This window comes from Etheostoma spectabile, chromosome 4, assembly GCF_008692095.1.
Source record: "Etheostoma spectabile isolate EspeVRDwgs_2016 chromosome 4, UIUC_Espe_1.0, whole genome shotgun sequence".
NCBI lineage: Eukaryota > Metazoa > Chordata > Actinopteri > Perciformes > Percidae > Etheostoma > Etheostoma spectabile.
In genome coordinates, this window is record NC_045736.1 from 17,321,230 (window position 1) to 17,343,981 (window position 22,752).

Consider the following 22,752-nt stretch of genomic DNA (forward strand, 5'->3'; position numbering starts at 1 on the left):
ACTTTTCAACACCATGTTTGGGTAGTCAACTTCAGTGTATTTTTGTATTTGGTTGTAGATAGCCTTTATTATTAGACTCATAGTCCATAAAACCAAAACAACCCCAAAAAATTAAAAAAGACAGATACACAGTGTTAGCAGTGGGTTTTATTATGCTATACATGTATTGTCGAATTGGTTAAGATGTTTTCTTAATTTATTCATTTTCTTAATTAATAAACTCTTAAGGACACCATAAATTTATTCAGACAGAAAATATGAACAGGAGCTATAACTAGTTGATATAAGGACAAAAACATTACCCAGCACTAGCATAGGCATTGTAGTTTATTGTAGAGATCGGAGAGTTTGGCAGGCTTTAGCTTGTCTTCAAACCACTAAGTTCTCTCTGTGGCTGTCTTGTGCCAGGTCCCAGTCAAATAAGAAATGTTTAATTAAATATATTTTGATTAGAGATGCTATAGCTGCACTGGTGACTGTAGAGACTATTATAATTAAACAGTGTGAAAAAAATCATGTGTTCTGCCGAATTGTCTTCAAACTGGATGCTGAAAACCACGTCATGTTGCAGTGGATAAATGCAGACACCAAATGCTTCAAATGTACTTGATATATTACAGTCAGTGTCTAGTCTTGTCAGCCTCATCTGAGTTACAGTTCAGAGCCAAGGTTAAGTACAGTCTCTGGGCAAGTCAGCCTCCTGCCATTTAATGAGGTGACCAGTCCACTAACAAGATGATCTCAGTTACAAACTGAGCCTGCTGCTGGCACACAACTGCTGCCACACACACCCACAACCACACTAGTCTCGCTTTGCCAGACCTTCCTTCACAGTGCTGCGAGGAAAGGGTCTGGCTAGTCCACACAGCATTAGGAGAGAAACGTGCTCTGGTTTATTGGCATGTCTTTAAACCAATCCCAATTGTCATGGGCGGCTCTGGTGCCGCTAGAAAATAGCCTCTGGAAGGAACTTCTTTTGGTGGAACGTGTACATTCAAAAGATGTTTTAGGCATGCAACAGAAAACTCAGATTGGACAGATAGTCTAGCTAGCTGTCTCGATTTACCCTGCAGAGATCTGAGGAGCAGTTAACCATAGACCTCGTAAATCCATCCAGTTTAAAATTCCAACATAAAGAATGTGTTTGATAACAGAAATCTGTCCAAAAAGAAGGACACAAGGTGCAATTTCTTGCGGCAACAGGACAATCCCAGATGTGGAAAGTGGTGGATATAGACTACACCCACACCGAATCCCCCAAAACACAAACAAGAATTCAAGTAAATTATGAAAAACAACAACTGTGTTTCAAAACTGTTTTTTTTTCTGATTGAAGAAAACATTTCATTAACTGTGTCTGTGGTAATTTTAGCTGTAGTTCAATCTGAGCTGTTAAAGTGTTGTTGTTCAGAGGGCAGTTAAAAAGTAGAAGGGGACTGCCTCAGTGAATTGTTTTTTTTTCGGGGTGCATTAAAGGCCTGTCCCTAAAGCGCAGAAGCTCAGTCCTTTATACAGACCTGATTTTCTCCACACAGTGTGGGCAGAGGTGGGAAGCACAGCCCACATTGTTCACTGTTGTACAAGCTAAAGCACTCCACATGAATAATTTGCTACTCCTAGCTCTGGTTTGGCATTTCTCCTCTCTCCCTTTCACCCACACAGTGATACTATGCTGATTCAGGAGCAAAGAGAGGAGTTTGGCAGTGCCAAAATGGCAGGAAAAAAGCTTCTCAGTGGAGAAATGTTCGTTAGAGTATCTACTTAAGGTTCAATTCTGCTTTGTGAACATGCTAAAAAACTAGCTTAAGCAGATTTGATGCAGTCTTGAGGAATTTGGATCGTATAATCGTATAATTATGTGAGCATGTGCGTACAGAGCACACACGCATAGCATGTCCTTACTGTCATTATTGTTGTGTCGCTTCAGTGGTTCTCTGTCGGTCCCATTGTGCACTAGCTGTCCACAGCAAGCAGACACTTGTCTCTTACATTTCTACACATTTTTTTTGTTTTGTTACATGTGAAAACGGCACAGATGGCTAGTTCTGGGAGTACTGAACCTGTTTATATATAGCTTCTCAGTAGAGCACTTGAAAGAGATAAAAACAAAGCCTGTCTGTCTGTTTGGCATGCCAATAGCTCCATCCATGCTTCGTGGTCTCATTCCTGTAGGATTTGGGCACGTTGAGAAAGGATTCATCTTGGATGGAAAAATAGCATCAGTAAAAAAACAGTGTAACACAGTTTCAAATGTAGCTGTCATATCCGTTTTTATATGTTACATTACATTTGGTTTTGGTAGTTGTTTCATGTTGGAAGTTAAACGTCTCAGAGTAAGACTTAAGGTCACAGTGGTTTTTACTTCTTGGAAGATTTTTTTAACTGGCCAAGTGTGTGCCAGGCTCTTATTTGATCACCTTTATGCTGAAAAATATTGAAATGTAACTGCCTTCACTATTGCTTAGTTTGCTGCAGCATTTTCCTTACTAACTGCATATTTTCACAGTAGTCATGATAAAAATGGCATTATTTCTAAATAAGGGGACTGCATAATTTAACACTCATGTTGAATAAGCGTCTAATTGAGTTATTATCAACAAAACATCAGTTGAAGTCTACCAGTATTAAAGCTGAAATAATCACAATTTCTTTTTAGAGAGCGGTTGAGTGTCACTACAGTAGGCAGCTGGTTAGGGTATACCCACTGTCTGCACGCTACCTGTCCAGCACCACACACCAGCTGGTGAAAACATATTAACATCTAACAATCTAAAGTCCCAAGAGCCGCAACAATTAGTCGGTTAATTGTTTGTTGGACAACAGAAAATGTATCAAAAACTATTCTGATAATCAATTAATTTCTCAAGCAAAATTGAGTGGTCCCAGCTTTTAAAATATGACTGTTGGCTCATTTAACTTCTCCTATTTTCTGGTATTGCCTTTGGGTTTTGGAATGTTGGTCAGACAAAATAGGACATTTGAAGACGTCATCTTGGATTCTAGGAAATTGTGATGGACAGTTTTTTGATGTTTTGAGAAATCAATTCAATCAAAGAAAAATAATTGGCTGATTGGCTGTTGTTATAATAGTTCAAAGGTTAGTAGAGACCTTTGACAATTGTCAGTGGATTAATTGATCAAAATAAAAGTCATCAACAACAATTTTCATGATCAAATAATTGTTTAAGCATTTTAAGTAATAAATATTACTATTGATCGTAGCCATCATCTTTACCACCACCATCTATCATTAGTCCACTACCACTTTCTTCTTCCTCCGTTTTTTTTCCATCCTCCTCCTCCTTTTTCATCCTCTTATTACATTTTAGCAGTAGCTTTGCCTCCTACCACCCACATCACTGAATGGTTAACCATTACTTGTAGATTCTTTTGCCTTCACAAATTAGTTTAACTGGGGGAAAAAATGGTTAGAAGTGGCCTGTAATGGTCGGTAGCCATCTTTCATCGTGGCCAGTGAGCCTGAAACCAGAGGAGACAAAGGGACTCTGGGAAGATCATAAATTCAATCTCTCACTCACACCGGATCAGTTTATCTACATAGGTTTAGCGAAAAAAGAAGGTAGACTGTGTCCTACACCTAGGCTTTATCAATGGAGGTGCGTCTGTCAAAGTCTGATCTCTGGGCTCTCTAGATTAAGATCTCCATGTCTGTTAGGTTGTTCCCTCCATTGTAAAAAATGTTATCCCTCTCTGTCTGTCTCTCTTTGCTTGCTTATAATGCAGGCTTTTCTCAGTTATTTATATCATTCAGGCTGATAACTCTTCTTTAAGCCTCCCTCCATGTCAGACATTTGACAGAAGCAACAGAATCCCAATAACTTCCATGAGCACCAATTACATTTGATAGTTGCAATGTGAGTGAAATTTATTTTGCATTAAAAAAAAAAAATGCAACCTTCTCAGCTTGACTGTCTCCTCCACAGTAAAGATGCCCTCTGATACAGTCATTGAATACCTGCATTGTTTTTCGTTTTTAGCTGTTTCTGGGCATGTTTCTCTATTTATGCTTATGACACCAATATAAGTAATGATTTATTGGGCAGACAAAATCAGCACTAGAGGTGTTTATGAGGTCATTTGTTTTGTTGTATGAGTCTGTGACACAAGAATGCTTGCTCTTCAGGCCTCAGGCACAGATGATTATCATAAAAACAAAAGCCTGCGTTTCAAACATGGTGCGGCCACTTCTCCTTTCAGCTTTCATAACCTGTGTCATAACCATTTCTTTCCATTGAGCAGTTTCATCGATCTGCAGCATTGGCCTGCAATTAAATCTGTTTATGTTAATATCCTGTCTTTTATGGGTTTTGTTCAGGATTGTTTAGCTGTGTCAGAATTTGTAACTACCTTCACACAGAGGGCTCAGTGAGGATAACAGTGAAGTACAAATCCTACTATTGCAGATTATAGGTTTGCTGTGGCTCCATAAAAGGTCTAATGACAGTTGCACCCTCCAATATAATAACAGATGTGTTAATTTGTATTCACACAGTTTTCTTCCTCTGTGTACCCTGTTTGAGAGTGCTTAATGTTGTTAAATGATTAAGTCTTCACCAAGAGATAAAAGGCCTTGTTTGGACAGGCTTTCAAATATTTAGTTTTTCAGACTCGCTATACTGAGTCCTTGGCACCAGATGACCGTTATTACAGCAACAACAGACACATTCATATTTCTGTACCAATCAATCTTCATACATAATAATCAGATAATATGATGACACATTGTCAATACCAAAGTACACATGAATGTTGTGCATACTTTGTGTGTTTAGTCACATTGCTGCCCATTAAAATAGTTTCTTTTTTTTGCTCATTGTTGGCACCAGGTGGAATCCAGGTGACACTAAGAGTTTTTTTGCTGAATAATGTACATGAATAATAGAGTTTAGTACAAGAATGCATGTCCTTTGTTTATTCTATTTCAAAGATTTTTAATTGCTGTTCTCTTTGTTCTTGTTTTTCAGAAGAAAGAATGGTTGTGCTTGAATTGCCAGACGCAGAGGGCTCTGTCAGGAAGCTTGGGAGACATTCCAGCTCCTGTTTCACAGCCCTTGGGATCCCCCCGGCCACCCACTACAGCCAATCAACAACAACCTCAGCAGAAAGGGCCAAATCAACTTTTAGGGCCTAGGCCCACAGGTCATCAACAACAACAGAAACCACTGGGTCCCCAAGTAAGTGGCCCTGTCTCTCCTGTGAAACATGCTGGGCCTGCCCCTCATACCAAGGGGCCCAGCCAAGTTTCCCCTCAAACTAAGGGTTCTGTCCAACCTATTTCTCAACCTAAGGGTTCAGCTCAGCCTCCCTTCCAAACTAAGGGTCCAACACAGCTCTCAGCCCAGAGTAAGGTACCTCAAATTAAAGGTCTTAATCAATCACCTGTGCAGAGTAAGGGCACTGTTCAGTCTGCTAATCAAATAAAGGGCCAGAGCCAGGTCAAAGGGCAGACTCAGACAAAGGGATCTGCTCAGCCCTCTGCTCAGACGAAGGACACTTCTCATCCTTCTGGTGCCAAGGCCACCCCTGGTAAAGCCACACCCAACCATACCAAGACCTCTCCCACCCCATCAAAAACAGCACCTACTCAGTCTAAACCCACAGGTAACAACCAGGCCCGCAAACAGCCGCAGAGCCAGGAGAAGACCAAAGTCACACCGAAATCTCTAAAAGAAGACGGCAAGGCCTCTCCAAAGAAGGCATTGTCAGAGACTGTCACTTCACCAAAAGACATGAAGATTTCTGAAGATACACACAAGTCAAAACACCATGAAGTGAGCTACCTGCAACTTCTTCGCCTTCACTTACTACTCTTGATTCACCATTTTTATATTTGGTCCCATTCAAGTAATTGTAACCATTTCTCAGAATCATCATCGTCATCATATCATAATCCTTTTATTTGTTCATTCCACATCACTATTGTCGCTGTCATCATATCATTATCGTTATCTTTTTTTATGCTTCTCGTAATTATAATTTATGTAGTTAACATGTTTGTTATCTAATATTTTTTGCTCTTCTTCTCCTTTCTACCTTTCGTTAGTATCATTGACTTTTAGTATTATCACATACATTTGTGTTTCATCGTATCACGCCCTTAATTGAAACAATTTCATGTCAATACAACTTTCTTGTTCAAAATATCCTTATCATTACCATCCTCATCCTTATCACCATCATCATAAGCAGCATCATCATCATCACCACCACCACCTTCATCTTCATCCTCATCTTCATCATCGTCATCACTATATTCATCCTTATCATCATAATTATATTTTTTATTATCATCATCATCATCCTCCTCACTACCGTCTTCATCCTTATCATTGTAAACATCATCATCGTCATCATTGTCTCAGTGATCATTTCTTATCTTCAGCCGGTTCCCCCATTCCTCCGCCTGGTTTTTGTACAATTTTATTTGTATCAAACGCAAGCTTTTTGTTTGCTGTGACACTTTGTGATGGTATTTTAAGCATTCTACGCATGTTCGTTATTCTTCAACGGTCCGAAGAATGCAAAGGAGAATGCGTCAAAGGTGGCAATCAAGCATGTAACCAAATTACATTTGTCTGTAGATGTTTGTATGTTTAACTGTCTGTTATATTCACTCTATGTGTCAGTGTATTTATCCATCTGTGTGTACATAACTTTGAAAGGCAAACTCAACCCAAATCAATAGAATATGTTCGATAGCAATAATAATCTACAAAATAAGATTGTGTTCACAAACAAGTCAAAATAAAAGCTTTAATTAGAATTCAGTGCTTCTTTAGATAAAACAAATGTTGAAATTAATTTACTCTTTTTCAGGGCAACAAATGTATAAGTCAAGTACGCTTGACTTCTAAACCAAAAAGTTATAGTAAATATTTGGGTTGATTTTAGCCTAAACTTTTACTATATTTGTTTGATTTAAAGGTTTTGTTCGTTCCAATGTAATTGTTCTCTAATAAGTATTAGAGACTATTTTGATTGTATCAAGTCAAGTGCATTAATTTTACTACATCTTATCTAAAAACGCTCATGAAAATGTGACTGCTAATTAATTTGATGAAATAATGGAACACAAGGTGTGCTCTGAGGCCTGTAATAGACCATACGGTGAGTTAGTTTAGGGGAAAAAATGTCTTATGTTTGCTTCTGAACTTTTTCCTTCTCTTTTTCTTTTTTTCAGGATTACAACAAATCAAGTACACAGAGTCTAAGTGACACTGGATACTCCTCAGATGGGATCTCCAGCTCTCATGGGGAGATTACAGGACAGATCCGGGAAGAAGGAATCAAACTCAGTGAAAGAGGTGCTTCCGTGCCCTCAGAAATCACCAAGCTGGAAAGCTCCATGAAGCCTTTACTAGAGTCAAAGACGGCATCAGACCAGAAGCACAGGCCACATTCACTGTCTGTAGGACAGGGCCGAGACTACAACCCTGATGATGATGCAGCAAGGGATGAATCAGAGGATGAACTCAGTTGTAAGCTTCGCCATGATTATGTGGAGGACAGCAGTGAAAGTGGTCTCTCACCATTGCCTGTAAGACAGAAGAAGTCACATAAAGATGTAACAGATGAGGAATATATGAGGAGGCAAATTATTGAGATGAGTGCAGATGAAGAGGAGATGGAAGAGCATGGAACCCAGAAGACTAGAAGGGGAAATAAAACCAGTGGGGATTTGAGCAAAGAGAGACGGCGACTCTCTCATCATTCTAATAGTTTTGAGGATGACACCAAGGCATCAGAGACAAATGAAGAGGAAGACGTTGTAATGGCTGGAGGCCTTCGGCGTTTTAAGACCATTGAGCTGAATAACACCAACAGCTACAACCGAGACATGGAGCTAAGTACTGAGCATGACCTACGAGAACCAGAGCTAGAGATGGAAAGTCTGACTGGTTCTCCCGAGGAGCGGTCTAAGGGAGAATATTCATCCACCTTACCTGCAACCACCCCCAGCTACACCTCTGGAACATCCCCCACATCTGTGTCATCCATGGAGGATGACAGTGACAGCAGCCCTAGTCGTAGGGCAAGACTAGAGGAGGCAAAGCAGCAGAGGAAGGCTCGGCATCGGTCCCATGGTCCACTGCTCCCCACTATCGAGGACTCATCTGAGGAGGATGAGCTCAGAGAGGAGGAAGAACTACTTAGAGAACAGGAGCAGATGAGAGATCTAGAGCAACAGAGGATCCGGAGTACTGCTCGAAAAACAAAGAGGGATAAAGAAGAGCTACGGGCACAGAGACGTCGGGAGAGATCCAAAACACCCCCCAGTAATCTCTCTCCTATTGAGGATGCATCACCTACAGAAGAGCTGAGGCAGGCTGCAGAGATGGAGGAGCTTCACAGATCATCATGTTCTGAATACTCACCATCTATGGACTCAGAGGCAGAGGGCTTTGAGATGATTGGTGGAAAGCTTTACAAATCAGGAAATGAATATAACCTTCCAACTTTCACATCACTCTACTCCCCGACAGAAAAGACATCAGCAACATCACCATCTGATAAAACACTAAAAAGTGCAGAGGAGGTCTATGAGGAGATGATGAAGAAAGCACAGCTAATGCAGAGGCAAGGGCATACAACTAATCAGCAGAAAGGTGCCTCTCAGCCTGACAGTAAACATCATCTTGAAGCAGGAACTGTCCTAACCCCCGGCTCAAGCCCAACACAGGTTTCTGCACCTATGTCCTTCTCCACAACAGGGAGTGATCCAAGAATTCCAGGAATTCATGCAGCACAGCATCTATCAAAAGAAACGCAAAACAGGATAATGTCACAGAGTGCCAAAATTGAAGGTGTTGTTGGAGTTGCCACGACCAAAGCCCAAGTCAGTCAGGCTGCCACAAATCGCCAGGCAGGTTGCACAGTGCCTGCTGGCAACAGAGCAGGCCCCCAGAAGCCAACACAGGCATCATCTGACCCTGGAGCATCCTCCCTAACCTCCAAAGTCTTCTCCCTTTTCAAAAGTCCCAGCCCCTCGGCCTCCCCCAGTGCTTCTCCAGTACAAAGCCCAACACATACGCCATCCCTGAGACCCACTGGTGGTAGTGGCAGGCAGCTACCATCTTTGCCTGGTGGTCCTACATCAGCTGCAGCATCCCATGGAACGCAGGCCCCTCAAAGGGCAATTTCGCCACGTCTTGCACGACAGCAATCTTCCCAAGATTCACCAGTTATGGTGATAACACTAGGCTCTGATACAACTAGTCCTGCCAAGCCAATTACAGTAAATTCTTCCACTTCCCCTTTGTCATCACCTACACAGGTCAGTTGTAAAACGTTGTATAGCTCCCAGCCCCCTTCGACTAGTTCCCCAACATCACCACAAATGCATTCATCACAACAGTCTCCTAAACGTTCCTTACAGATGGCTCACAATTTTGAAAAAGTAAATCTTGGTAGTAGCACTGTGACCACAACTGCACATAGTCGTGGATCTATAGAAAACATATCTCTATGTAAAATGTCAAATATTCCAGGCTCTTCAATGGTTGTGGGTCATAGTCAAACACATCCAAACACTAATGTGGTGGATCTGAGAGCCCCAATGAGGCCGGCTCCAATTATAATGACAGACCAGGGAATGGACTTAACATCCCTTGCCACCGATACAAGGAGATACTCTTTAGGAGCAGAGCACCCATCTGGTCGACATACAGCAGTGCAACCTCTTATTATGAACCTGAATTCACAAGAGCAACCGCACATATCTGTATCAACACCGACCACAGTTAGTGTCACAGTTGCAGGTTCTATGTTTATGTCCCAACCCAAGCAACAAGTTGTATATGGAGATCCTTTGCAAAATCGTATGGATTTGGGGCAGGGTGTTGGATCAGCTGTGTGTTTAACCCAGAGCAAGCCACCAATTACTGACCCATCTATTCCCAAAATTGACGCCTGCCTGGAGAACCTGGGTATACAACAGCAACAACTGCAGTTACAGCAACAGAAGCTCCTGCAGCAGCAACAGCTTCTTGAGCAGCAACTCCAGCAGCATCATCAGCAATCCTCTTTTGCTCGTTACAATTTAGCTAATCAGGTCCAGCCACTGCTGATTAAAAAAGATCTTGTAGTGAGCCAGACAAGTAGTGCCCAGCCTGCAGTGACTGCAAGTGCCATTTCTAGAGTATCTCCGCTGACTTCCCCATCAGTGTCTGGGGCTCCTTCTTCCAATGCTCCCCATGAAGTCTATGCTGGAGTTGCCTTAGAGCTAAAAAACAAGCCAACAGTAATGAACTTGTCCACAGGTAAGCCCCATGTTATGATGGTGCAATTAGATGAAAGTAATACATCACAGGGAGGCACAGTTACTCAACTGGTTACGCGAGAGGAACCTCCTCCCCCACCTCAGGTTTTGGATCTCACTGGACAGATCAAACCAGAAAACCAAGTGGCTTGTTGTGATGTTGTTTATAAATTGCCCTTTGCTGGTTCCTGTTCAGGGTCATTCACTCAGAAGCCTACAACAGTATCTTTAGATAAAAAACCCATTACTGAAACCTCTCAAGCAGCCCACCCTGCCCATCCACCACACTACAATATCAGCCAACAACAACAACAACAACAACAACAACAACAACAACAACAACAACAACAACAACAACATCATAATCAACAACATCATCCACAACAACAGCAGCAACAACAACAGCAGCAGCAATATCAACAACAACAACAATACCATCAGTCTCAAGGAGTGACAGCGGAACATAAACCATATCAACAACCGACAGTCCCCTCAGGAAGAATTCAGCCCTCCATGTCTGATACTAATCTACCCTCCATGACTGATGCTGGTCACTATCAGAGTAATGCCCAAGGGGGTTTGGCAGTAGATCTGAGCAGCGTGAATCAGGCTTATGATAGTGGATACCTTGGAATTGGAGCACAGTATGGATCTTACACAGACTTGCGTCACCAAGGAGATGTTGCAGGCCCTTCATTACCCCTTCGCCGATATGGCTCCATGTCAAATATCAATTCTGACTATACCCACACTTCACGTGACCTAACAGGACCACAGGACTCCAATCTGGCGCAGTACAGTGCAACCACTGCCAGGGAGATCAGTCGTATGTGTGCAGCTCTTAACTCTGTGGACCAGTTTGGAAGCCGTTATGGAAATAACCCTGAACTGGTACCATATGGGACTGGAAGGGGTGGTCCCTTAGCTAGGCTAAACCTTCAGCAAAGCTTAGCATCAATAAGAGCAAATCTACTGTATGGCCCAGATGGAAGGCCAACAGCAAATGGCCAAACCCTAACAAATCTAATAAATGCTAGACAAGCAAGTATACGGGCCTTGTACCCTGCTGCTATGAGAGGAGGTGATGGCATGATATATTCCACCATCAACACTCCCATAGCCTCCACCTTGCCAATTACCACCCAGCCTTCCTCTGTCCTTCGCCCCATCCCTAGAGGAATTTACAGACCTTACCCTACAGGTGTAACTGCTGTACCGTTGGCTAGCCTTACCAGGTTGCCTCAAGTGACTCCCAGAATGCCTCTGTCCACGCAGGGACCATATTCCTACCCTACTCCAAACCAGTATCCTACTTCAGCCACACCATCAGGAAGTGTGCCTGATGCAAGCAGCTCACACCAGGAAACTCCTATGTACCTTGGAAAGCAGTTACAAACAACAGTTGTTGCTCAAACAGCTGCAACCCTTCCACCCATCCAACCAGGAGCACACTTAGGGGCACAAAATGTACCAGCAACTGGTATACAAACCATATCAGATCTACAGATAGACCGCTCGCAACTTACCTCACAGAGTGTTACGCCCCCCTCTCAAGCTCAAGGTCATCCTCCAACTGTTCAGCCATTGCAGACTCAAATGCAGCTACACCAGTTACCTACTCAAACTGAACCTTTATCTTTGACTCAAACCCAACCTCAAGTTCAACCCCTCAGTCAACCTCAACCATTAGTTTTGCAACAGGGTCAGCCACAAGTGACACCACACTGCACTGCCCTAGAACCAAATTCCAAACTTTCTCCTCCCATGGAACCCCAGAAATCTAAGGAAGATGAGAGACTGAGTCAGCAACAAGAGCATGTGTTGCAGCTAGAGCGAGAGCGTGTTGAACTGGAAAAATTACGACAGTTGCGTCTACATGAGGAGCTTGAAAGAGACCGTATGGAGCTTCAGCGACACAGAGAAAAAGAACAATTAATTGTTCAGCGTGAGATTCAAGAGCTGCAGACAATCAAACAGCAAGTCCTACACCAACAGCAGGCAGAGCGGGAGACACAGCTCATTATGCAAAGAGAACAACTGGCCCAACAGAGAATGCAGCTTGAACAAATTCAGTCTCTGCAGCACCAGCTTCAGCAGCAGTTGGAGGAGCAGAAAAGGCAAAAGACGGCAGCAGTAGAGGCAGCAGCTGCTACTGCAGCAGCGGAGGCAGCAGCAGCGGCATCAGCAGTGGCGGCAGCAGCAGCAGCAGCGACATCTGCCCAGGGTGCTATACAAGGGGTAGTTGTTGGAGGAGGGCCCCCTCAAGGGTTCATTATTTGTGACCAGAGTGGTAGAGTTATTCAACAAGATGGACAGAGTGTTAAATTTTGGCAGGATGGACAAGTAGTCCAAGCCGTGGTGGCTGCTCGACCTATTCATAGTTCTGCCTCTGAAATGTCATTGAGAAGCAGTGACAAACAGGCTGATTCCAAGATTATGAAAAAGCAGAATTCCATGCCTCGGCTGAGGGATGGCTCAGAGGAGGACGCTGTGAAGAGAATTACAGACAGTTGTGTGCAAACAGATGATGAAGATGGAGAGGACAGATTCATGAACAGGCGCAGGAGAACAAGGCGTATTGCGGACTGCAGTGTGCAGACCGATGAGGAGGACCAAGGAGATTGGGACCAGCAGCCAGTGAGGCGCAGGCGATCACGTGTATCAAAGCACTCTGAGTCCAGTGGTGAGGCTAAACCAGAAGGGTCCTCTAAAGTGGCTTCTGCAAGTATAGCTATTCAGACCACAAATGATTCATCATGCCAAACAGAGCCTGACCAACTTAGCAGGATTTCGCCTGCTATCCACATTACCATGGCAGAGACCTCAAAGGTTGATTTATTACATTACATAGCGGCCCCTGAAAGGACCCACAAAGGAGAGAGTCTGGCTTGCCAGACAGAACCAGAGTCTCAGTCTCAGGGTGTGGTTGTCCCCCAGCTGAGTGTCCCTACAACTATTAGTCCGTACTCCACAAGTCTGCATATAGTAGGTGCAAACACAACTGAACCAACCTCTCCTCGACTTCAAGGAGTTGCAAAATTTGAGAGGAGAAAACCAGACCCCTTGGAAATTGGCTATCAACAAAATGAGTCTCCTTCTCGCCAGCCCCCCAAATCTCCCCAGGTGCTATACTCCCCTGTATCTCCATTGTCTCCTCATCGCATGCTGGAGACAACATTTGCTTCCCAGGAGAAACTTAACAAGGCCCACGTTACACCCCAGCAGAAGGCCTTTACTGCCGAATCACCCCAGCGCCACCAGACCCTTCCAAGACCCATAAAAAGTGTGCAGCGCTCCATGTCAGATCCCAAGCCTCTCAGCCCCACATCAGATGACCCTGCCAAGAACAGGTTCTCCCCATATCATCAACAAGCTATGTCCAACAGTCAGGTACGAAACCATCACAATTTCATTTATCAGTTATCCAAATATTGTCTTTAGAAATGCAGCACACCCACACAATCTAGAGTAGTTTCTTTAAATAAAGCTACTGTGCATAAATGCCTTAGGTACCTAAGGGAAATGTGAGTATTTGATCAAATAAAACATGTTGGTAGTATACAACATGTACTATACTGATGTCAAATTTACCATACATCTATGTTTTTTTTTGAAGGAACATAATTAAATGCATTTTTTTTATACATTCAGAGAATTAGAGATCACACTGACATTATGTATGGTATCATAAAATTTATCATATCTTTTGCGATCAAACTAATGTTTCATGATCATTACATACCAGTGCCAAACACAGCAAAAATATGTTTTAGCCAATTTGCATTTAGAGAAACATTAAATTAGGGAATAATTTGTCAATTAATTGTCTAAATTTAAAAAGAGCGTGTATGCAGAATATGCTGTATGTGGACATAGATGATCACACAGGATCTGGCATCAATAAGGTGACAGAATGTTCTCATGAGAGCAGCTGGCCATGCCAGAAAAGCTTTTCCCATCATCCTTTTCTGCTGTTTCTCTTTTCTTATCTACCATTTTTACTCTTTTGGTCTCCCTCCCCCCCCCCCCCCCCCCCCCCCTCTCTCTCTCCTCTCTCCCTTTCTCTCTTACTCTCTCTCTCTCTCTCTGTATTTCTCTCTCTCTCTTTCTGTGTCATATCTTCTATATCTGGCAACCCCTTAGGAGTTGCCAGGGGGACATACAATGTGGAGAAATACTGGTGGTGCTTTGCTGTCTTCCTGATTGTTAGCAGCTGGTCAAAGTAAATTAGCATTGCTATACACTTAGACCAAAATTAGTTTGAGAAGCAAACATAGAAATCAGATTTCAGGCATTTTACACGTTTAGTGTTAGTGTTTTATACACGGTTCTCTTGTGAATATTTGCCATGGATCCACCCAACACAACTATTTTGTAAGTATTGGACTAGCACAGATGTCTTTTTATGTTGTGTTTTTATTTGTAGTTTATACATTTGATTGCTGTTACCTGCATGCCATACATAAATATTTGAAGCAATGCCAAAAAAGGCCAGATACTGTGGATATTTGCTCAAAAGAGTAGAGGGTAAATTAACATATTTCTCAAATACATTTGAATGAAATCAAACGGCTCAAAACACAATTGCTTTACTATACTGACTGATGTCTCCTGTCGATTTGAAAAAAACTTTTACGTATTCATAATGTTTACATTTACTAAGCTTCTCAACACACGTATTTGTTTAGTATATTATTTTGATTAAAGAATTATCCTGATATTTGTGGATCCTACATTTAGTATTAGTACATTTACTTAAGATCCTTTACTTAAGTAAAAGAAATAATACCACACTGTAAAAATACTGTTTCAGGTAAAAATCCTGGATTGAAAATGTTACTTCATCAAGTATCATCAGGAAAATGTGCTGAACATTCTCACATTTTAGAAACTGGAAATTATCAAAACAGTTCTGTCTATCAAATAAGTGTTTAATCGGCTAATCATTTCAGCTGTACTTGCAGGTCTATATATTATTGGGTAGTTTAATTTATAATAATATATCATGTTTAATAAACTACATGTGTTTTGTTTAACATGTTAAAGCTGTCAGATTAATGTAGTGGAGTAAGAAGTAAATTTTTTCCCTCTGAAATGTTGTGGAGTAGAAGTAGAAAGTGACATGAAAAGAAAAGACTCAGGTGCCACAAAATACAAGTACTTCCAATTTGTACTTAAGTACAGTACTTGAGTAAATTTACATTCAATTACATTCAACCACTGCATTTAGAGTCAATTTAATTAATTGCGGTAACAATATTATAAATGCTACTGCTTTAGTATAACGAGTAACATGGTTAAATTGTACCTGTAAGTGGAAATACTTGGAAATATTAATACATGTTTTTTGTTGACTACACTGACTGCCACTACTTTGGCTTTAGTGAAACAACATTTTAACATTTGCAAACTACAGTACTTTTATTGAACTACTGATGCCCCCGTAGTACATAGGTTAATTAACCAAGTAGTCTGACCACCTATCAGGCTGGATAGCTCTTCACTTAGGTCTAGGGATGAAGAAATGTGTAGACCCTCTGTGAGTACCTAGTGTACAATAATGATTCTAATTAACATAAACTCATTCTGTTTATAGCTCAGTGTTTGTTAATGTGTCTTTGCCTCTCCAAGCAGATGGCCTCCCTGCAGCAGCAGCAGAACTCTCTGATGAGGAAAATAAAGAGGACTCTCCCCAGCCCCCCTCCAGATGAGACTTCGCTCCCTATTGTTACTCCAGCACAAATGTACAGCTCTCCTGGCATGCCCCAGAGGGTCCTACCCAGACCTGCCCAGGGAGTCACCAAGGCTGGCCTACTGAGTGAACTGAAAGCTGTGGAACAAGAGTCATCAAAGCTCCGTAAGCAGCAGGCTGAACTGGAGGAAGAAGAGAAAGAGATAGATGCCAAGCTACGTTACTTGGAGCTAGGCATCACCCAACGTAAGGAGACCATGGTGAAGGACAGGGAGAGGAGAGAGCTGGCTTACTTGAGATGTATGGGTGATGCTCGGGACTACATGTCTGACAGTGAGCTCAATAATCTCAGACTGGTAGCTGCAACAGGAACTTTTGATGCTAATGGTCTGCTGACAAGGCCCAGCACTGCACCATTGAGCCAATTTTCAAATGATCTTAATGTAAGCTCCCAGTATCCCTCAACATCATCATATTTGTCTTATCCATACCCTCAAAGTCAACCCTCAACACACCAACCAGGGTCTGCTTACCAACAGATAGGTTTCCAACCTCCTCAGTACCCTTCATCTTCTGCACCCCAGCCAGGAACATTCCAGCCCCATCCCCCACCAGGCCCAGGCTACCAGAACCAGGGAACCTATTCCAATCGCATGTATTCCCAGTCTTCCTACCAGACAGACCTTGGCATTCAGCAGCATGGTCACCAAGGCTTCCATCCACCTGGTCAGCCTATGCCAAACCAGAGCCTTCCTTACCCTAGCCCCTATCAACCTGGTCTCTCCTATCAGCCCCAGGCAGAGATCCTTACAGTCCATCAAAGACCACGGCAAACCTCTTTGGCTGACCTTGAGCAAAAACTCCCTACCAACTATGAAGTCATCAGCAACCCAGCTGTGTCAGTGGCCACATCAGCTCCAGATACCAACTTTGGCTCAGTCTACAGCAATACTTATGGACAGTACCGCCCCCCAGAGCCCGGGTTGACTCACTCTGTGGAAAGTCCCACCTCTGCTTATGCTTCAGATGGAGTCTACACTTCTAACCTGGAGCAGAATATTCCTAGGAACTATGTCATGATTGATGACATCAGTGAGTTGACAAAAGACAACACCAGCCAAGCTACTGATGCTCTAAGCCATCCTGTGGGAGGGCGGTATCGCAGTGAGAATGGCCCTGCACGTGGAAGTGCCTACAGTAGGCCTGAAGATGAACCTTTGGATGCTTATGGCAGACCTACAGGAACAACAGGGTACCAGGGTGCAGTGGACAGTCGCACCAGCACCACAGGAAGTGGAGGTTCATCCTATTACTATGATGATTATAAACAACCATCACGGAGCAGCTCCAGTGGCCACAAACTTGCACCCAAGAATCTCGCCCCTGCAGTAGTCTCCTCTAAACGTAGTAAGCACAGGAAGCAGGGAATGGAGCAGAAGATTTCTAAATTCTCCCCTATTGAGGAAGCACGGGATGTAGAGTCTGACCTTGCCTCTTACACAATGACCACATCAACAGGAGGCAGCTGTACAGTTGTGTCCAGATCCAAGAAGCTTCAGGATGATGTCACCTACGGAGTGAAGAAGAATGCATATGACCAGCAGAAATATTACGGCACCAGTCGTGAAGGTCTTGAGGAGGAGGACCGCATGTACAGCTCTGGTAGGTCCAGGTCTACTGGATATGGTATGGACAAGATTTCCTCCAGAGATGCCACAGGCCACAGAAGTAAATCCTATGAGAGGGATGCCATGGAGCGGTCTCAAAGAAGCAGCCGCAGTGGAAGGCCTCCCATGCGCAGCCAGAATTCAGAAGAGGAGAGTCCACTCAGTCCTGTTGGGAAGCCTGTAGGCATTGGAAGAAGCTCTGGCATACCAGATGCCCATGATGCGAGGAATCAGTATGGCTCCAGCCATTCGTTGCCAGATGTGCAGGACCATCACAAGAAGGACCTGCCCAGAAGTCATGTATATAAACCAGATGACCCTTACCTTGTAGATGACATGCACTGTGCTGTTTCTGACAGTGAAGGTAACTGGTGCTGAATAATTTGTGCTGCCTGAGTGCTGGAAAGGGACTGCATGCCAAGTGTGAAATTTTGAGAAGAGTGATTACTTTGTCTGTCTTGTCTTTTTTATGCAATGTTCCCTGTGATGAATTAAGCCAAAAATGCCTGTTTTATATTTCTTTTTTTCCCGCATCATTTTTAAGTTTGCGGTGACATACATGTTTTCTTTTCTGTTGGATTCCTCAAAAATGTGCATGGCTCTGGGATGTGGCTTATATTTTTCCAGTTATTTTGCATGGCTTCAATCTGCATGCTACTCTTCATCACATAAAGCACTTGACTGATAATGTTTGTTTTGGTTTTAAAAGCCTATCATTTGGGCCAAGAGGAGACTGATTGGTTTGAGAAGCCACGGGAGGCCCGTTCTGATCGCTCAAGACATCATGGAGGTGGAGGTCACTCATCCACTGGCAGGCGTAGTAAACAAACCTACCATGATTATGATGAACCTCCAGAGGAATACTGCCCCCAGGATGAGTACAACCAACAGCGCCACTCCTCCTCCACAACAACACGGGATCACCGTCATCATGGCAGCAGCTCTAGCAGACACAGCTCTTCTCGCCACACTTCAGAGGATCCCAGGTCGTCCCGTTCCTCCAGGACACACCCCAAAGACCCATCTGTCCGTTCTGATGGCAGAGGCTCCTCATCTACACAAAGAAGGGGTGGTCTAGACTCCCGTTCTAGCCAGGGAAGCCCCCGGAACTCAGGCGACTTCTCTCGAGACTCAGCCTCTGGTCATCACCCAGGGACTGGGGGACGGAGCCAGAGACCCCAAGGAGATCGCACAACGTCCAGAAGGCAGGAGCCCTCTGCAGCAGGGTCTAAACCACAGCAGCAGCAGCAGCTCTCTCAGGGCCATGCTGGGCAGCAGCCCTCTCAGAGCCATGCTGGGCAGCAGCCCTCTCAGAGCCATGCTGGGCAGCAGCCCTCTCAGGTCCATGCTGGGCAGCAGCTCTCTCAAGGCCATGCTGGGCAGCAGCGGTCAGGTGTTCAGGGCCAGTCTGGTAGACATTCAGGCTCTGAACCACTTGATGGTAACCAACAGGCCCAGCAGCAGCAGCAGCAGCAGCAGCAGCAGCAGCAGCAGCAGCAGCAGCAGCAGCGCAGCCAGCAACCATCTCAGCCGCACAGCCAGACCCCTCAGAGCAGCCAGCCAACAACCACTGCAGGAGCTGGATTGGCACAGCAGCAGCCCAAATCTGGCCAAGCCCCGCCACAGGGACGCCAACCAGGAGTAGGGTCTGCAGCAGGGCAGCCAGCCCTCACAGCGGTGAGTAGACCTGAGCCGGATTTTACTTACAGTAACATACATGATGCGTTCATAATTTGTTTTTGAGGATGTGCTACTTGAACACCTGGTATTGTGTGATATTTTTCTTATTCCATATTACTATCTGAATCTGAATCAGAATCAGCTTTATTTGCAAGGTATGAGGATACATACGAGGAATTTGACTCAGATTGGAGCAAGCCTCCGGGCGGCAGCTTTGGAGCTTTCTCAAAAAGAAACAATGCAGACAGCAACATAATATACAATACATAACAACATCACAACATAATGTACAAGAAACACACAGTTCATGTGGATTTTGAGGTGGCTTGGGGGGTGGGGAGAAAACACAAGAAACCGAGGGCAGTCAGACGGTGCGGGGCGGGATGGGGGGGGGGGGGGGGGGGGGGGTGTATGGTGTGTGTGTAAGATAATGAGTTGTGTGCGTGAATGTGAAACGTCAGACTGTCTATGTTGTTAAAAGCTCAGTTCATTCGGCCTTGTCCTTGAGGAGATAAGACAGTGCACAGGAGGAGATAGAAATCCAGCTGCGAGTTGTTTTCCCGCTCGGGTAAAGGTAAGGATAGTTGAACAATTTCAGTTCGATTTAGGTTGACTCGGTGGAATTTGTCCGAATCAATGTTCATCAATCAATTCCACTCGTCCTCAGCGTCATACGTGCATCCAATTCATGAAGTGATTTTGACAGTTCGTCTACCTTCTCTGCCAGTCCGGTGGTTAAATGAAGAAACTTCACCGACTGAGCCCGGATGATATCACTCCCCCTCTGTGCTTCCCCAGACCGGTCTGAGATGTTACGAGACAGTTCACTGGTCTGGTCAGCCCTCAGATGTAAAACCTTCATTCTCTCAATCACTCCATGTAAGCACTCTTTAAGTTCCCTAGACAGCTTGTGGGTAAATTTGCTGGCGGCTGTCTTACCAATTTTCCGATAGGTCAGGGAGACTCCATGTCCGATGATCAGTAGCCCCACCAACAGAATTCCAATTATCCAAATATCTTCAACATCTTCCACAGTCAGTACGTCCAGGCAGACCGCTTGCCAATTCTCCCAAGAATCGCGAGCGTAGCCTGCAGAGAATGTCCCACTGGGGCACCCGGTGAAGCATGCTTGAGTGAAAAAATCTTGTCAATAGCGCTGAGTGACCAGTTAATCAATTCCATGTTGAATGTTCCAGGAAAGCAGCAGGCAGGGTACAAAGAGAAAAGGAGAAAAACTTCCACACGACAAGGTAGACAGACTAGAATGGGAGCCAAGCTAAGAAAAGAAGGGAGAGGAGGAAAAACACGACTGCTCTCGCCAGAAGCAGGAAGAAGAAGAGGCTTAAATGTCACAAAAAACAAGCAAGGGTTTGTTTGTTTCATGCTTTGGGAATGTAGAGTGTGAGAAATCGACATTTCTAGTTCATGTTGAGCATTATACACAGACAGAGGTGGGAACTGGAAATCAAGAATTACACTGCAATAAAGACAAAGGCATAGAATATAACATTAACACAAATTAAATTTTTTTGACATAGATTAACTATATGAGATTATGTTTAAAATGGGATTACATAAAAAATATAGTTGGAAAGTATACACAGTAGCAATTTAAACTTTGCTCTGAACTTACTATTTGTCTCTTTTCTGTTTGACAGACAAAAATGGATGCTACACCTGCAGCAGCAACAACAGGAATTAAACCTACAACAGGAGTCACAACAGCACCTCAGCCTACCAAAATAGCTACTCCTCCTCTTACAGGCATTGGTTAGTCTCAGTTCCCCATTACTATAAATCACACAATGACCAGCAAATAACAGCATATGTGATGGTTATGTTGTTTGCTGTTTGCAGGCTCCAAGGCCGCCCCCGTTGGAATCGGTAGCAAACCTGTAGGTATAGGAAGCGCTGCACCAGGACAGGCACCTGCTGAAGGGGATAATGTTCTCACTAAAATCCTGCAAGGAGGGGCAGCAGAGCAGGCGGGAAAACTGGGAGACGGTACAGCCATTAATAAATAAATGTTTAAGAAACTGAATTACGGTCTGGCAAATATTAAATTCACCGTGTTAGCTTTTATTTTAAAATAAAACAGCAAATATTAAGTTACTGGACTTCCTTTAATGAGTATGTCACTGTTGGTTCAGGTTGTGTTTTAATATTTGCTATCTCTTTGTCATTCTTGCAGCTCTGTCTGGCCTTGGAAAGAAGTTCACTTCCTTTTGGTGAACTTATAAAGGAAGGTAAGTGAACTGAAGTTACTGTCTGTTGCAACTCAGAATGTTGAACTTAGATACATGACTTTGGAGGCATCAGCTAGGGACCTGCTTATCCACAGAAATTGTAAATTTCTTATTCGTTGTAAATTATGGATGTTCGGGAAATGATAATGTGTCTTTATGCTTTACTTGATTATTTTGAATCAACTGTACTTTTTTTTAGGATATGCAGAGTTGAAATGAGATGGATTGGAAGCTATGTACTTGAAAAACCTATGAAACTGCATTACATACATTTCACATACACAGAGGAAATAAAGGAAGAGAGATCCTGAGTGCATCAGTGAGTATACCATTAAATCTTCTTATTGTTGAGAATGAAATGAATGAAACTTTTTTAATGTCTTTATGATAAATATTTTGTTACCTGATGTGAAGTCGGTAGCACTTTACATTCCACCACAGTAATAAGATGGTAATAGTGGGGTAACAATGTGAAAATAAAGAGGTAACATATAGGTAATAATGTGTAATTACCAAGGTAATAACTGGGTAATGCATCACAGTATTAAGATGTAATACTGTGGTAATAAGAAGGTAACAAATATAATAACATGCAATTACCAAGGTAAAAACTAGGAATGGTTTGATGATAACCATATGTATATCTAACACCTTCCACCATCAAGCACTGGAAACTGGGGTCATTGTAACTCAGTTTATTTGACTTACTAAGGGTGAAACTGGGACATGAAACTCAATGACCAGTTACAGTCACAGACATTATACAATGGTAATTGTAAAAACAATATAACTACACAACATTGTAATGAGGTAGTTTATACAGTAGGCTAGATGAAAGATGAAATAAAGGAAACACGTAACGTATTGTTAAACGGTGTACCTGGTATAACCTATATTGTATTGTAGTATTACCAATTTTAAATTCCAATATATTTTACTTAATTTGGAAAGTATTGCGCTGATAGTAGGCAATATTACTGTGAAAACATCAACTTACATTACTTCATTATTATCATGTTATTACAATATTAACATAACTATATTACCATTACCCAGATGTACACATGGTTATCATCAAACCATTCATAGTTATTACCTTGGTAATTGCATGTTATTGTATCTGTAACGACAAAACAACAAATTATCCGTGCAGTTATGGAACTAAGCTTCAGGAGCTTTCCATCGTTA

At 43.0% G+C, this 22,752-nt stretch overlaps 1 protein-coding gene across 4 annotated transcripts in view; it reads left to right on the forward strand.

The window, feature by feature from the left end:
- The window catches only part of bsnb (bassoon (presynaptic cytomatrix protein) b), a 62,442-nt gene that overhangs the window by 34,645 nt on the left and 5,045 nt on the right, over window positions 1-22,752 (forward strand). For 2 of the 4 annotated variants that reach the window (XM_032514062.1, XM_032514063.1), the window contains 7 exons: window positions 4,986-5,195; window positions 7,202-13,669; window positions 15,914-18,002; window positions 18,348-19,315; window positions 20,977-21,088; window positions 21,176-21,322; window positions 21,510-21,553. In XM_032514062.1, the coding sequence (XP_032369953.1) occupies window positions 4,986-5,195; window positions 7,202-13,669; window positions 15,914-18,002; window positions 18,348-19,315; window positions 20,977-21,088; window positions 21,176-21,322; window positions 21,510-21,550 (10,035 nt within the window). In that variant the 3' untranslated portion in view covers window positions 21,551-21,553. Of the gene's footprint in view, window positions 1-4,985; window positions 5,793-7,201; window positions 13,670-15,913; window positions 18,003-18,347; window positions 19,316-20,976; window positions 21,089-21,175; window positions 21,323-21,509; window positions 21,565-21,763; window positions 21,884-22,752 lie in introns of those variants that run through there. The other 2 variants (XM_032514060.1, XM_032514061.1) reach the window with 2 other exon arrangements.